The 17,161-nt window shown below is 40.1% G+C and overlaps 1 protein-coding gene across 4 annotated transcripts in view; it reads left to right on the forward strand.

Moving 5' to 3' along the window:
* SFMBT2 (Scm like with four mbt domains 2) overlaps positions 1-17,161 on the forward strand; it is a 215,115-nt gene that overhangs the window by 164,265 nt on the left and 33,689 nt on the right. For all 4 annotated transcript variants that reach the window (XM_036341672.1, XM_036341654.1, XM_036341680.1 and 1 more), the window contains 3 exons: positions 2,287-2,413; positions 12,552-12,665; positions 14,688-14,730. In XM_036341672.1, coding sequence (XP_036197565.1) covers positions 2,287-2,413; positions 12,552-12,665; positions 14,688-14,730 — 284 coding nt within the window. The remainder of the gene's footprint in view (positions 1-2,286; positions 2,414-12,551; positions 12,666-14,687; positions 14,731-17,161) is intronic.

A 17,161-nucleotide genomic window follows, 5' to 3' on the forward strand; every position in this document is an offset into this window, starting at 1 on the left:
CCAATAAACATTGAGAAAAAACTCTTGAAAGTGTCCAGAGAAAAATAATACATTTCAAATAGAGGAAGGCAGTTTGAATAATAACAAACTTTTCATCAGAAACAACAGAGGCCAAAAGAGTGTGAACCAACTTCCTTAGAGTGCTGCAAGAAAAAATAATTACAATTCTATATCCAGTAAAAATATACTTCAAGAATGAAGGTAAAAACAACACTCTTCACCCTAGCCTGTTTGGCTCAGTGGATAGAGCATCGGCCTGAGGATGAAGGGTCCAGGTTCGATTCTGGTCAAGGGCACATGCCTGGGTTGCGGGCTCCATCCCCAGTAGGGGGTGTGCAGCTGATCAGTGATTCTCTCTCAGCATTGATGTTTCTCTCTCTCTCCTTCTCCCTTCCTCTTTGAAATCAATAAGAATATATTTTAAAAAATAATAATACACTTCAACAAAGAAGATATACTAATGACAAAAGTGAAAACTTCTCAATGTCATTAGTCATAGGGAAAACACATGTTAAAGCCACAGTGAGATGCCACTAGACTTACCTATAAGAATGGCTAAAATTTGAAAAACTGGCAGTATCAGTTGGGAGGATGTTTAGCAACTGGAACTGTATACACTGCTGATGGGAATGCAAAATGATATATTCAAAAATAATTGGGCAGTTTTGGGGGGCAGTTTTTTAGAAACATATGTACACTAGAGGCCCGATGCATGAAATTCGTGCAAGGGGCTTGGCCCTCGCAGCCCCGGCTTCATCTGGAAGATCGTCTGGAAAGATGTCCAGAAGGTCCTTTGGCTGTCCAGTCTAATTAACATATTATGCTTTTATTATTATAGATTTACCATATGGTCCAGCAATCCTGTGTCTAGAGAAATGAAAACAGTGTTATAGGCTGCATTATGTCCCTCCAAAATTCATGCTTTAAAGGCCTAACCCCAGGACCTCAGAATGTGACTGTATTTGGAGTTAGAGTCTTTAAAGAGGTAATTAAGGTAAAATTAGGTCATATGGTGGGACTTAATCCAGTGTCCCGATAAGAAGAGCACACACCACAAGCTTGGAGGAAAGAACAGGTGGAGACACAAGGAGAAGACTGCCATTTGCATGCCACTGACTCCACTGACACTCTGTTCTCAGACTTCCAGTCCCCAGAAGTGTGAGAAAATAGATTTCTGTTATTTAAGCTACCAGGTCTGTGGTATTTTATGGCAGCCGGAGCTGACTAATATATTAGTGTTCACACAACAACATGTGCTTAAATGTTTATAGTGGCTTTATTCACAATCACCAAAAATTGTAAACCACTCAAATGTCTTGCAACTGGTAAATGATGGACAAACTGTGGTACATCTACATAAACTACTCAGCAGTAGCACAGAATAAATTACTGATTCATGCAATAGCGTGAGTGGTGCTCAAATACCGTTTGCTTAGTGAAAGAAGCCAGACTCAAAGGCTACGTAGTATATGATTTCACTTATATGACATTATGGAAAAGGTGGCATTATAGGAGCAGAAAACAGATCAGTGGTCCACGAATCAGGAGCTTGGGAGGAAATGATTACCGAAAGGCCAGTGCAAGGGGTTTTGGGGGTGAAGGGACTGCTCAGTATCTCCACTGTGGTTGTGGCCATACGACTGTATGTGTTCTCCTAACAGCCTTGCCCTCGTAGAGCACTGCACCAAAAAGAGTGAATTTTTCTATATGTAAATTTTTGAAATGTGAATATAGAAAGTAAATAAAAATAAGCAAAAAGCAGAAAGGAAAAATTAAGATAATTTCAGATAAAGGAAAACTCTGGGAATTCATCACCAGTACACCTGCACTGAGAGACACGCGAAAGGACACTCTTCAAGGTAGAGACTTGATCTCTGTCCTTAACACCTCAAATGTGCCAGGATCTGATCTTGGTGAGGCATCTAGGGAAGTAGAAGAAATGATTAGCATCTCAGTGAATCTGTAGAAGTAAGGATGCATATGTGGCTGGAAAGAGATCATGTGTTCATCCTCTCACTCATTCAACACATATTATTAGGCACCTGCTATGTGCCAAGCAGAGCTCTAATTTCTAGGATACAAATGAAGAAGGCATGGTTCTTTCTCCATGAGAGGTGGGAAAGACAAACATGGGAACAGCCTGCTCGTCTGATAAATAAGGTCTGTGCGTGTGCGTGTGCGTGTGCGTGTGCCCGTGTGCATGTCTGCTTCCTCAGTTGGCCAGCTTTGTTGCTGCGCGCTGTCTTGCTGTGGTACCAATGGCTCAGTGTCATTTCTCTCTTTCAGACATCATTCAGCCGGGGTTTCACAAAGAACATGAAGCTTGAAGCCGTAAACCCCAGGAATCCAGGAGAGCTCTGTGTGGCCTCTGTCGTGAGGGTGAAGGGGCGGTTGCTGTGGCTTCACCTGGAAGGTATGCCCGCTTTGTAACCATTCTGGAGAATTTAGGATCCATCCAGCATGTCTCAGAAGTGTCCTTTTTGTGTTCCTTTTACTTAAATAGCTCTTACATTATTCAGTGTTCTCAAGTAAGTGATACTAATCAAATACAAATTTGTACAGAGGCTCTCATTTTAATTTAATAATTTCATGAAATGAGATGCTGGAGTGATAATTATGTTTGGAACACAGTGGGCTTTTTTACATCTATGATTATAAAAGCTAATGTCACAATTAAATTAATATGAGTCGCTGAGACTGGTATTTGAGGTCTTGGTTATTATGAAGTCTTGGTTATTATGAGGATAGAATTGTATATTTTAATGTGAATAATACCCTTATTTTGGTTTCTTCCATAGTTGTTTAATTTTTCCTTAAAATAATAAATGGAGACAACTTTCTCCCCAAATATACAGGCATGGGCAAAAGTAGGTTTATACTTGTAATACAAATAAATAATAAAATAATTAATAAATAATAATACAAGAATAAACTGTTCTGTATAGTCACAACTATAAACCTACTTTTGCCCATCCCTGTTGGTGTTTAAACTGTTTTTTATAGCTACATTTTATTTACAATTATACAGATAATTCACAGAATAATATACTTTGTAAACAAACCTTGATCAGATTTTGAATTTAGATAAAAGACTATATTTTATAGATGTTATATTTTCAATGAGAAAGAGTTGAAATGAATTTGATCTCCAAGTTTTTCCCATCTTTCTGTGATTTAAAATACTTTGAGTTTTTTGTTTGTTTGTTTGTTTGTTTTTCAGTTTCACAGCACTCAATAGTTATTTAAAGTGTTTATGAAAAAACAATAAGACTAGATATGAATAATGAAGTTATGTTAGCTTTCCTGGTCTATATTTTAGATCTTATAACATGCTTGTATTACCATTGGACTAGAAAGTTTGGAAGGTCATAGAATTGCTGCTAATATCTTCATCCTTATTTCATCAGTAAGCAGGTCTAACAAGCATTGAAAGTTTTTAGATAGGCCTACCATCTCATCAACATTACAGTTCAAGAGAGTGGGAAGGGTAGAGAGCAGTGATTTTAGCTAAACATCATAGGTGTCATTAATTCCCATAAAATAGTTTAAAACATTACCATGGTCTAAGATTTCCAATCCTATATAATAAAAGGCTAATATGCAAATTGTCCCCTCAACCAGGAGTTCGCCCAGGGTGTGGCCACCTGTGGCCCCTCCCACTGGCTGGCCCTGCCCTCGATTGGGGGTGGGGTCGGCCGGCCAACTGCCCATGACCCCTCCCTGCCCCCACCAGCCCGATCCCAATTGGGCCGGCCAGCCGGACCCCAACCATGCACGAATTCATGCACTCGGCCTCTAGTTTGAAATAAGAGGAAATTCTCAAAAAGTTGATTGCTTTATTTTTCAAATAAAATGGCCTCTAGTAGAAGTAGCCAAAAGGTAGACACAGGCATAATAGTGATATTTCTGCAGCCACAGGAATAGTGTGACCTTATTTTCATTACTACATGTAAAGTTGATTCAACTGCTCTTGGAAAAATAGGAGCTCTTGGATGATTTTGAATCCTTAATCGAACATGCTACCTAATACTATGCTAAGCTATATCACTAGATTGGAGTCTTGTTTACATTGTTAATTTGAAAACAAAAATGGAAATGTTCAGAGCCCATGTATCATCATTATTATTTAGCACATTGTGGTTAAAATTATTTGGCAGTCATAATTTATTTATATTCAGATTGCTGTTTTTCTTTGGATATAAATTTGTGGATTTATAACAAAAAAAATACAAGTCAGTTCATGGCAGCTCTTTTGCTTATTCTTCAGAGTGCTTCCATTCTGTAGTAATGAGTTAGTCTTCTGAAGCAGGTCAGAAAGTAAGTTATCCATTTTTCCAGGCCTTGCACATTTAAAGAAAAATATTTAAACAATCTGTTGACTATCATCTACCTGGAATTATTGGTCAAAATTATGCATTTGTCTCATCAGATAAATTAAATTCCACTCAATCTCCTTGAATGGTCTTAAATTTTGTGGGGTTTTTGTTAGGTTTTGGTTTGGGCCCTTACTGAAGATTTACCGTTTGATATAATAGCAAGCTTGCTGGTACTTATTTCTCATTATTTCAGTTTTATGTAATAGTGTTTTCTTTCCTCAGTCCTGGGGACAAAATGTTAGCGATTCACTACGGTCACTTTGTGCCTGTTGAGTACTTTTATGATGATGGTGATGCTGATTATAGACCATTTATTCGACACTTTGAATTTATAAAGTACTTCATAACAATTTATCAGTTATATTTGTGCATTAAATTGATTTGAAGTATTTTCAACACATGGCTAATTGACCACTTGTAGGTCATTGAAAGGGTGATTTTTATTTAATATTTCACTTCTCTTGGAGTCAGATCATTCTTTAAGTGTCTATAAAGGAGCCGATGTTGAAGGGGGAGCAATGAATAAAATATATGAAATTTGTGTAATATTATTTTAGGTGCATATTTGGAAAGAATCTCAAGCTCTCACAAGCTGCTGATAGTGAGCAAGGGCAGTTTCTGATGAAGGGGCTTTGTGTTTTGAGAAGGACATTGTCGTGCTTTCTCTATGGTAATACTCTGCTCTAGGTAATCGTGTGTACCAGCCTGAGCATCCTATCTAATAAATAGAAGATATGCTAATTGACCCTCACACCATCACAAAGATGGTGGCGCCCACAGCCAATAAGGAGGGAATATGCTAATTGACTGTCACTCCCTCAAAGATGGCGGCGCCCACAGCCAATAAGGAAGGACTATGCTAATTGATTGCCATACCCTCAAAGATGGTGGCGCCCACAGCCAATAAGGAGGGAGTATGTTAACTGACTGCCACGCCCTCAAAGATGGCGGCACCCACAGCCACAAGATGGCTGGCAGGGGAGGGCAGTTGTGGGCGATCAGGCCAGGAGGGCAAGGCAGTTTGGGGCGACCAGGCCTGCAGGGGAGGGCAGTTGGGGGTGACCGGACCAGCAGGGGAGGGCAGTTGGGGGCAACTGGGCTGGCAGGGGAGTGGTTAGGGGAATTGCACATGACTGCGGAGGAACTTACACATAAAGAAAACATCTTCATTAAAACAAAAACAACCAAAGCAAGGGATAGAAATGTATATTACACTTCTTCACAAGAGGAAGACTGAATGTGAGGGGAAAGTGGAGATAGGAAAGGAAATTACTAAGGGGAAGGGGCATGACACCGCCATATCAGGTGTGTGAGTCATTACTGAACATGCCTCCCGTTTATCCACTGACATGCTCGACACGTGAGCGGAGCTAACAATGCATGTCTTGCTTTGTTACTTAATGTTAAAAATGAAACTTACTGTTTCTTGGCTAACTTGCTGAAGAGAATAAGCCTCCAACATTTCATTATGGAACCGAAGATCTTGTATGTTTGATTTCCACACAACACAGATTCTTTTACAATTAAGTGGAAAGAGGGGGTGCTGGGATGGCTGATTGGCTCTCAGCACCACAGCCCACTTTCCTCTCTGCCTGCAGGGGCTGGGGACCTTAAAATTAACTCCCAGATGCCCATACACGATAGCGCACTGAGTTCAAAACAGGCTCCACCGCTGGTATCTACTCATGTGAGCTTCGAAGGGCAGAATGAAGCAGAGGCGACCTCCCTGCTGCTGCTCCTGCTGGCAAGCAAGGCCCTGGAGTGTTAGCGGCTGGACTTGGTGCGTCCATTTCTATTCCTAAGCTCCAAGGGTCTCTGGGGGTGCTGCAGCAGTTCCAGTGTTTCCTCACAAACTGGAGTTGTGAGAGGGACTGGAACCAGTGGCAGGCCACAGATCACGGCTTCCTGCCCATGGGACGCCACAGTGGCCTTAAAATAGTCCATTGTGGGGCTCAGGACCTCTGTCATCCATCCCTCCCAAGGATCTTATAGTCACCTAGTTTCCTCCTACAGTCCCTTTCTGCTTGAGATACCGATTATGCTTTCTTGCCCGCGATGTCAGTCAAGAATGGACTCTACCTCCAGTTTCTGTACCTCCAGTTTTTAAGTTCTGTGGGTCCTAAAACCTCATTTCTTCTTGGTATTAAATGCTGAAATGTACTGTGATTGGTTCTGTGAGCCATTGCACAGGGCTGTGCTCCCATCCTCGCCTATAGCCTATCACATAGCATAGTGTTTGTACACGAGTTCATGCGCTCATGCAGTGTTTGCTGAATCGACATGAGAAATAAATAAAATCTGTGGTCCCTAATGAGAAAGTGATGTAAGATACAGCAGCCCCTTAAGAAGTGTTGTTTTGCGAACCAAATTTTGAAACGACAAGAGGTATTTTATACTTGTCAGCTAAAATCCGAAGGCTTCTTGGTCAGTTTTTCCATATGCTTGGTTCAGTACCAGGAAACTACCTTCCATATTATAACCACCAATCAACGGGAGTCCTACTAAAATGTAATTCCTGGGGGTCTGCCTTTTAAAGTCCCCTCCCCAGGTGATTCACACGCACACTGGAGTTTGTAATGGACTCTAAGAGGTCAAATGGGCAGAGTGTGGCAGGTTTCAAAGAAAACGTTTGTGAGTCAACCTCTTCTCTTTAGGAGACCAGGTGCAGAAAACTGCCCCTTAAGCCTTCCCATGATTTGTGAAAAAGTCAGGTGGTTAAAAAGCATTTCGCGAGACTTGCTAAAATGAAACAAAGGGAAATGCAAATGTGAAAAGAATTACACAATTCTAATTACACTAGAATTACACATTCTAGTCAATGTGGGTGGGTTAAAACCTTTAAAGAGGTATGGCCTGCAGGAGGCACTGTTGCGGGGAGCTGCTTCAGCAGATCAGGGTATGGGGCAGAATTTCCTGCAGTCAGAGAGGGTGGCCCTGCAGTAGGAGCTGTCCCTGGGAGCAGGCCTTCGTCACAACAAATCTGCTTTGTCCCCCAAGCTATGGAGCAGTTAGACAGGTACTTGGTAGCCATCAACAGAACTGGCTCTGGCTATCGCAACAAAATGGGAATCTGGGAGGAAGACCTTTGGATGGAGGTTCCAGGAGGCTTTGCAGCAGGAACCAAAGCAAAGTTTGGGCTTTCAAGCTGCCGTTGTGATGATTGTGACTTCTGACTGACCACATTCTAGTTCAAAAGGTCTGAGCCTGACATCATCTGCCTGTAGAGAGAGGGTAGATCTGGCTTTTCACCTTTGTGGTAGGTGGCAATGGTTACCTCGTAATGGAATTCTGCAGAAGGGATATGGGGCCCTAAGAGGAATATGGCTTGCTAGATAAATCAGAAACAATAAGCGCAGGAGGAGAGGAGAGGAGAGGGAAGGGGAGGAAAGGAAAGATGAGGAGAGGGGAGATGAGGGGAGGGGAGGGGAGAGAAGGGAGAGGAAGAGAAAGCTGCCCACCTTATATGCTTTCTGAGGCTCTGGAACTAGACTACTTGGATTGGAAACCTGAGTGTGCCACTTGCTGGCTGTTTGATCTTTCTCTGCACCTCAGTTTACTGATCTATAAAATGGGGATGAAAATTGTCCCTATCTTTTAGGGTTGTGGTGAGGATTAAATACTTGAGAAAGTGCTGTACTTGCAATCCTGTGAGTGTATATGTCTCTCTTGCCACACACACATTGAGTTCTATTTCTGCTGTTTTCCTTTAGGTTGTCTGTATTCTATCACATCTGGATCTTGCCAGCCACAGTCTCACTCCTCTCTTTATTCCTTGGGAATTTAGTTCCGGAGCTGACAAAGGGATACTCTAAAATCCTACTCCTGGATGGGCATCTGACAATGGAAGAAGCATGACAGATGGCCCATGGGGTTTCCAGCATCCAGTTCTTGCTTGCTCACCATAATCAACCAGCTCTTCATCCTTCTAGTGCTGTACCTCTTACTCACATGCTGAGCCCATCACAATTTGGTGTGACCTTTAACTATTAATGAGGGCACTGAACAAGGTGAACTTGTTTCCTTTTTAACTGAGATGGAGGGGTCGTTCCAGTTCTAATACTGGAGTCAATGAAAATACATTATCTTTCTCACAGTTGGCTCTTAGTCTCTTCCCTCACATCCCTCTTGTCTCCAGTCCCCCAGTAGCATCTGCTATTGCTGTGCTCGCCATGTTTGTTCTCTTTCATAGTTTGCTGGGAATGAAGCAATTATGTAATGTGACAGGGCTGTGTTTCCAAGATTTCAGAGTCATCACAAACCGTCTCTTTCTTTCATCCGATGTTCTGAGTAGAATAGGTCACAGTCAATGGCAAGGGCCGGAGTCATCTGCTGGATTGAACCCTGATACAGTCCCTGTAATTAGAAGGGCAAGTGGGGTTTTGTAGAAGTGGAGGGTAGCCTCTGGTCTGAGGACACAGTCTCTGGATACAGCAAATTGCAATATGTTTTTAAGGTTCCAAAGTGATTCTTACAAATTTAGGTGCTTGTACAATTGCTTTGTGAGTATGGAAAGTCCTTCTCCTCTTAGCAGTGAAATAATTCCTAGTTTAGCTTTGTTCCCTTTTAAGGACAGGTTTGTCCTTCATTAATCTGACCTATATGGCAATACTGTATTCATGTATGCTAGGGTGTATCCATACTCCTCCTTCTCTGAATATCTTGTGTTGTGTTGTTGTTATTGTGATGATAGTGAGGTTGTCATTGTAAAATCAGTAATTCATTCACAAAGGCCCCAAATAAGTGAAACTATCTTTAGTCAGATTCTCTCTACCTCTCCTGTCTCCTCAGCCTACAGCCACTCAGTTCTTTTTTGAGCAGACACCCACTGGATTAGTATTTTGCTTTTCCTTCCAGATTTATTTCATGCACATATAAAAATATGTTATTTTTCTTTTTTAAACAGATGGTAGCCTACTGTGTATACAGAGTATTCTGCACCCTGCGAAACACTGTGTATTCAACTATCCATACATGATTTTACATATAAGTATATAAAGAGGTTTCTTATACGTTTTCATAGCGGCAGGGTATTCCATCTTATGGATGTGTGATAGTTAATTTCTTCTCCATAGATGGAGGTTTAGGCTTCCTGAAGTTTTTTTTAAATGAAGGATCTGGATAAGAACAAATAAGTATAGTCCATACTGACTTGATGCCGCAGAAATAAACTCAGAGATTGAGCCATGGTCTTGTGTCATTTATACGAGATTTTCCTGTGAAATGATAAATATGTTACAGCGGTCCTTACTGGAGCATCTTGCTTTGCATACGTGGTTTTGGCAATCCTAGAATAATCAAGAAAAGAGCACCGTATACATTTTTAATGGATTATAAGAAATTATGTTCTAAAAAACTATTCCGAGTCCAGCCAGATGTATCCAGATTCACAAGGTTGATAAAGAGAAATAAAGAATTGGTACCATCATTCAGAACAGGATTGGAAATCTTCCCTGGATGACAAAGAACCCACTTTTCCATTAATTTTTGCCTTAATGGGCTAGATTTGGGGGTGGAAGGAAGACAGGACTATAACTTTCTTGAGGATATGGTAGCTGACACATTGCAGCTCATAAATATTTGCTTAATTGAATGGAAAGCATGATCAAAGAATTTTAAAGTACTGTAAAGACAGCCTTAGAAATGTATTAATGTATACATTGTTACAGAGTGTATATATTAAAGCATTAATATGATGTGATGTTTGAATTAGCAGAACATTGGAAGACAAAAGTCATAATTCAGGAAGGAATAAGCTATAAAGTTCAGTTTATGCCACTTTGACCTTGAAAATGTCATTTGTACCTAAACGTAAATATGGAAATAGAAACATATCTAGCAGCTGAATTCAATTTGTGAGCAAAATTGTTGAGTAACTGAGAAACACACACTATTTTTGTGAGTTTGAAGACTAGAACATCTTCATCCCCTGTGTAACGGGGAAATAACCCAACAACCCTCTTCATTGCAACCTCTGGAGAATTGTGTGCCCTTGGGGACAAGAAAAATCACTTCCACCTTTGAGCTACTTGGAGAGTTTCTTTACCTTTTGTTTGTTTGGGATGTCTTGTTACTTATTTGACAAATAGGTTAAATATTGATTGTGTTGACCTTGAACAAATAGACAGATATTTCTTCATCAAAATGGGCTTATTTGGGAACAACAAAAAATTGTAATTCTGGATATGTGGCCTAATGGCACACCATGGAAGTTCAGAAACAAAGGAGAGAAATATTTATGGAGTTGGGAGGGGCTGTTGTAAAGGAAGAGTCCATTGGAGGCAACTGAAAATTCAAGTATAGTGACTTCTCATTGACTGAGTTGCGGTGGTCTCTCATGGGCTGAGCTGTTACTGGGCAAGGAAGACGCTTCTTCCTGTGAGGTGGTACAGTAGTACCACTTACTGTCAGATGCAGGTAGCTCTCTTCCTTTGGGATCAGCAGTGAGTGCATATTGAGTGACACTTGGGTGAGAGTTCTCTCTTCTAACCTCCATTCTAAATGAGGTTTCTGTTTGCCCTCACCAGGTAGCTCAGTTGGTTACAGTGTCATCTGGATATGCCAAGTTTTCAGGTTCGTCCTGGTCAGGGCACATACGAGAATCAACCAACGAATGCATAAACAAGTGGAACAACAAATACACGCTTCTCTTTCTTTCTCTCTCTCAAATTAATTACAAAATTTAAATGAGGTTTCTGTTTATTAATTTTCACAGTTGAGTTGTATGAGACAAATGATTTCTATTCCAAAGTAATCCCTAAAACATGATTGCATTTATTTAGCATATATCTTTTAAATTATAGGAGAATTAAGCAAAAAGTAGGTTAAGATTGATAATAACAGTAATTGCTTTCTTTGAGAACAAATCAAAAGTTTAAAGTGACTAATAGCAATGATAATATGTGTGTCTACGAATCTGTTTTCAGTGCTCACATATACCAGAATCTGCATTCAGATTGCACTATATGCATCACTATCTTGATTTGACACTTAATTGGGAACCTCCACTGATCAAATAACATACTCTGTTTTCACAATGTCTACTCTAGAATGAGATTTGAGAAGTTGGGAATCATTATAACTGTAGCTCACATTTTGTGTTTGCTGGTATTTAGCTTTAGGAAGTTAAGTTTTTGAGGTGATATGATTAAAAAATCATCAGATGTCGTGTGATGACCTGGATGTGTGTGAGGCTCTACTGTGTTATTTTCATCTTGGTTCTCAGTGAAGAAACCAAAGCAAAGTAAGATTTAAGTGGTCAGAGCCCATTAGTCACTCTCTATTTATAGATCCCTTATCTTTTGATTCTTGGTTCAAGAGTATCTTCTCTCAGAGTGTTTTTTTTTTTTTAAAGGACTACTGATTCAGAGTAGAATTTTCTTCTTTTCACTAGTTTTCTGGATTCTAATTTTATTCTCTCAGTAGCTAGAGCTCCTTGAAACTTTATCTAATGCAGGCATTGCATCCAGATCTCTCCTCCTTTTCAGAGGCTCCACTATGATGCTGATTTATCACAGGGCGTTATTATTATTATGAAACAGGAAGTAGGCAGATCCCCACTAAAAAGACAATACTACATACAGACTGTGGTGTGACATGGCCAAAGTCTGCAAACCGCAAACTGAGTTCAAAATAATCAACTCCAAACAAACTTATAAAGGAACATGTTCCCTAGAGAAATTGTGTCATCTGTTTTCACTGCTCATAATTGGTGTTATAGAGAAAGTCATGTTTAACTTTCATTAGCTAAAGGCTGATCTTTGCTTGGTGCTGGGTGAAGAATGTCTTGGTGGCTTAAAGGTGTGCCCTGTGGCCACAAACCTGAAGCTCAGCCACATTTCTTTAATTTCAAAGCTGTTCTTAGGAAAGGAAGAGACTTGTTCCCTTTTCTAGCTTTTCTGGCTTTGATGCCATTGTTTCTGGGTTACTTCCTCCTCCCATTTTCAGTCCGAAGATCTCTCCTTTCCACCCTCTCCCCCACCCTATTTGAACCCCTTGTGCTCTTGCTGTTTTATATTTCAGGCATTTGTGTCTGTCGTAAGGCTATTGTCAGTTTTGTGTTTAATATCCAGGAGTATATTTTCCTCAGTCTCAGGGATGCTCAGTATTTTCCTTTCTTCTTCAGTGTCTTTTTTGGTAGAACCTGTTTGTACCTATTGTCTTAACTTTTCAATGCAGGTCTGCAGACTCCTGCTCCAGAGTTTATTGTTGATGTTGAATCCATGGACATCTTCCCAGTGGGCTGGTGTGAAGCGAATTCTTACCCTTTGACTACACCTCACAAAATAGTCCGTAAGTATGGCCTAGTTTGGAGCCCAGATGGATAACCTCCAGGGTTGGCATGAATAAATAGGCAATTTTGTTAAGATAGTATAGCCAAGTTGTAAACAAAGAAAAGGTTTTAAATTTCCCACAAAGCACCGATTTTTTAAATCTCATTTATTCTTTAAGTGCATGAGATGAACATTTCACAGATTGATAAACTAAGTCACAATGACGGGATAATTGAAGGTCACAGAGAGGCAAAAATAAATATCTGGAATCTTCTCTCTGTTTTGTATACAGCTCATTATGTTTATTAAAAAAAATTAGACTAACTACTATATTTTTATATTAGCATATCTGAGAAAGGACTACATTTTCTCATGAGGTTTATCCCAAAGGAGCCATACATAATTGGTCCCAATAATTTAGTGACATAGATATAAACTCTTAACTACTATTAGCACTAATTGACCAGTGAGATTTCAACTGTACTTTGAAAAGAGCATTACATTACATCCAGTACCAACTTAAAACAATACTAGTGGGGGGAAAAACAATATTAGTGGTTAACCAATCCCACAATACACACGCTTAAATATAGGGTGTTCCAAAAAATGTATACACACATTGCAAATAATTATAAAGGCAGTGTTTATTAAAATAACATTTGATTTTGAAAATTGAGCTGTCACCTGCTAAAGTGTGCATACTTTCTTTGGGGACATCCTGCATGTACAACAGTGTGTTTTAAGGTACATTTTTATAATAATAGGTCATTATATTGAAAAGGTACCATTTGAAAATCTTCAAACCTAATAAACCCTTGGCATTAAATATTCTACAATAGGTGTATCAAAAATATTATTTAAAATTTTGGTTCTTTAAGCTAAGGGGTTTTAATTTTTATGACACAGATTATATTTCTTGTATTTAAAATGTAATTTATACGATAGCTTTACTTCTTTCTAGCAGTACACTTGAGTGTATATTACATGTACACTAAATGTACATGCGGATCACTTATGTAGAATTTCAGAGCATTGCTACAGAGAAAGTTCCATCTCACAGTTGGCCTTTTATTTCCTGATGTTTCCTGATGTCAACAGATTTTGAAGGGAACTTAGCTAGAGTCCTCCTAATCGATATTCATCAAGACTAGGGTAGGACACTATGTGAAATAAAGAACGTAGCTCTGATTGTAGGCAAAATGAATTTTAAAGGATTCTTATCTCTCAGATATCATACTGTTCAGTGAGACTGAGCTAATGAGAGTAATATATTACCCTCACTTTAAAATATTTCTAAAATTTTGAGCCCAGGATAATTATTTCAATCTCAAGTCATTGTTTTTTATTTTTCCCTCTAAGCCTAAACCCACCAACTCTCAACAGCTTCAGAGGTTTTGTTGGGATTAATTTATGCTTATGTTGGAAATTTCAGGAATATTTGTACCAAAATAGATGCCAAAAGCTCTGATCTGTCTTTGTTAAGGTGGTTCTAATCAATTATAAATATGAAAGGGAAATGTTCTTTTCAAAAAAATTATTATTGACTGCTTTATGTTACTATTTCATAGACACATTTGGTAGATACCAACCCTTCTTTCAATAATAAAATGTTTTAGTTTAAGAACATGCCTCTAATCCTAATTTGGGAGTAGCCGTTATGGTAACATTATTTGACTTATCACACTTTCTTTGGGGAAAAAAGTCATCTGGATAATCGTACTTGCAACAATTCATCTTACCAGGTGTGTTCATGTGAGGTATGATATGTGTGCTATTTTTCTTTCTTATTAAATCACATTTTAAAGTGAAATAGACAGTGTGTAGTGATAAGATTAAATGTACTAAATTCTATTTAGACCTCATTTCTGATAAGTCAAAGTCTATTTTATGCTTGAAGCAATTAAGATAAAATTGTGGCATGAATGAAATAACTTTTCAGTATTTAAATTGTTACTTTAAAACTAACAGCTTTAAAGCCATTTTTTGAAATGCTTTTACCCAACTAGTTAACCAAGCTGATTTTTTTTTGCCTGTTTTACAGCACAACAGAAGAGAAAGATTGCAGTTGTGCAACCAGAAAAACAGTAAGTTTTTCTTTTTTGTTTTTCTGCTTGTTTAGTTTTCAAAAATGAACTGATAAACTATGGAGTATCTTTATAGAGGATGGGAAGCATGGCTGTTGTTATTAGAGTTAGTCTAACACATAGCACAGTAGTAAAGATGACAGTAAAATATATCTGTGATTTACTGTGCACCTATTTTGTGCAAGGCACAGGGCGTGCTTCTGAAGGAACTTCTACTCCAAATTGTAATTCTCACTTTGATTCCACTTTAGTATACCGGAAGGACACCCTAGTCCAGGGGTGGGCAAACTTTTTGATTCGAGGGCCACAATGGGTTCTTAAACTGGACCGGAGGGCCCGAACAAAAGCATGGATGGAGTGTTTGTGTGAACTAATACAAATTCAAAGTAAACATCATTACATAAAAGGGTGCGGTCTTTTTTTTTTTTTTTTTTTTTTTTTTAGTTTTATTCATTTCAAACGGGCCGGATCTGGCCCGTGGGTCGTAGTTTGCCCACGGCTGCCCTAGTCTCTCTCACTATTAGTGACTAGAGGCCTGGTGCATGAAATTCATGCATGGGGGGCGGGGTTCCCCTCAGCCGAGCCTGCACTCTTTCCAATCCGGGACCCTTCGGGGGATGTCCGACTGCCTCTCACAATCCAGGACCACTGGCTCCTAACTGCTCACCTGCCTGCCTGCCCGATTGCCCCTAACTGGCCCCTCTGCCAGCCTGATCACCCCTAAATGCCTCTGCCTGCTGACCTGATCTCCCTTAACTATCCCCCCTGCTGGCCTGGACACCCCCAACTGCTCCCACCCCTCACCAATCTGGTTGCCCCCAACCCCCCCCCCCCCCCCCCCCGCCAGCCTGGTCGCCCCTAACTGCCTCCCCTGCCAGCATGGTCACTCCCAACTGCTCCCCCTGCCAGCCTGGTTGCCCCTCACTGCCCCCCTCTGCTGACCTGATCTCCCCTAACTGCCCCCCCTTCCACAGACTTGGTTGCCCCCAACTGCCCCCCCCCCCCCCCACCAGCCTGGTTGCCCCTCACTGCCCCCCTGCCAGCCTGGTTGCCCCTCACTACCCCCCTCTGCTGGCCTGGTTGCCCCACGCAGCCTGCTTGTTCAGTCCTTTGGTTGTCCCTCACTAACCCCCTTGCTGGCCTGGTTGCCCCACTCAGTCTGTTCAGTCATCTGTTCTGTTGTTTTGGATGTGACAGCCCCTGGCTCTTTATATATATAGATGGCTCTCTGTGATAGTGGTTCTTAATGCCCTAGAGGCCACAAAGCCCCACCTACTATGCTCCCCGCCACTAGTTATGGCTGAGCCTGCTGAGAGAGACTTCAGGGCTGCTGCCCAGCTTGGCCACCTCCCAACTGGGTGTACTTTTGCAAGTTGCTTTAATTTTTTTTTCATCTCAATTGTAAAAATACCTATTTCTCAGCGTTTTTAGGACAGTTAAATTGGATTCAGTGTATAAAATTCATAGGTCCTATATTATTGAATAAGTATAGATTATCTCACATTTCAGTTGAAATTTTATGAGGAAAAAGGGTATTTGGGCATCCTGTGCAGATGCCAGCAGTATGTTTTTGGAAACTTGTAACTGGGGGTAACAGTTTTATATATTGGAAAATATCTAAAATATACTAACATACATATCCCTTGCCAAGCCTTTCTGTTTTTTTAATCTACAGATGGAAATGAAATTAAAAACCGCGTTTTTCATGTTTAAATTTAAATAAAATGAAATTGAATAATAGCTGCATTGTTATTGAAATGTGGATAACAGAATTTCTTGCACATTCATTTCTAAACAGTGTATCAAGTTAATAATGTGACTCCAACATTGAAATAGAGAATAAATAATAAAATAATGGTTTCATCATTGAATCCATATTTGAATACCCAACTCCTAAATGTGCAGTCCGTGGATCGGCGGGTTTCACCCTTTCTTTGCATCAGTCACCAGACTGTTCGTCAAACACAGGCAGCTAGGCGCCCATCTCCAAAACACCCACTCAGCATGTCTAACAAGTTCCCAGGTCACACTGATCTGCCAGTTTGGAGGCCCCCACTTTGAGAACCAGTGCCATAGACGACCCAACTTATATCTCTCCTATTGGTTTACTTCAACTTTATGTAGCTTTTCAAGTGTGTTTTCTACCCAGCCAACCTAGATGCCCTGTGAAACCCGTTCTTTTTTCCCCTAAGGCTACATCGCTTTGTATTTATTCAGCAACTTTTTACTGAACTAGAATGTAGACTTTTATCTTAGAATAAGCCTACTGCACATTTTAAGAACCATCATTGATGGGTTTTCTTTGAAAGTCTTGTTCTCAGTGTGGCCATGACCTACACAAACACAGTCACCCAAAACCAAAGGTCAGCAGAAGTGGTTTTCAATTAGACATTAGAGAGAAATCTGACTTTCATTAAAGTCAGTGTAAGTT

Source organism: Myotis myotis, unplaced genomic scaffold, assembly GCF_014108235.1.
Source record: "Myotis myotis isolate mMyoMyo1 unplaced genomic scaffold, mMyoMyo1.p scaffold_m19_p_1, whole genome shotgun sequence".
NCBI lineage: Eukaryota > Metazoa > Chordata > Mammalia > Chiroptera > Vespertilionidae > Myotis > Myotis myotis.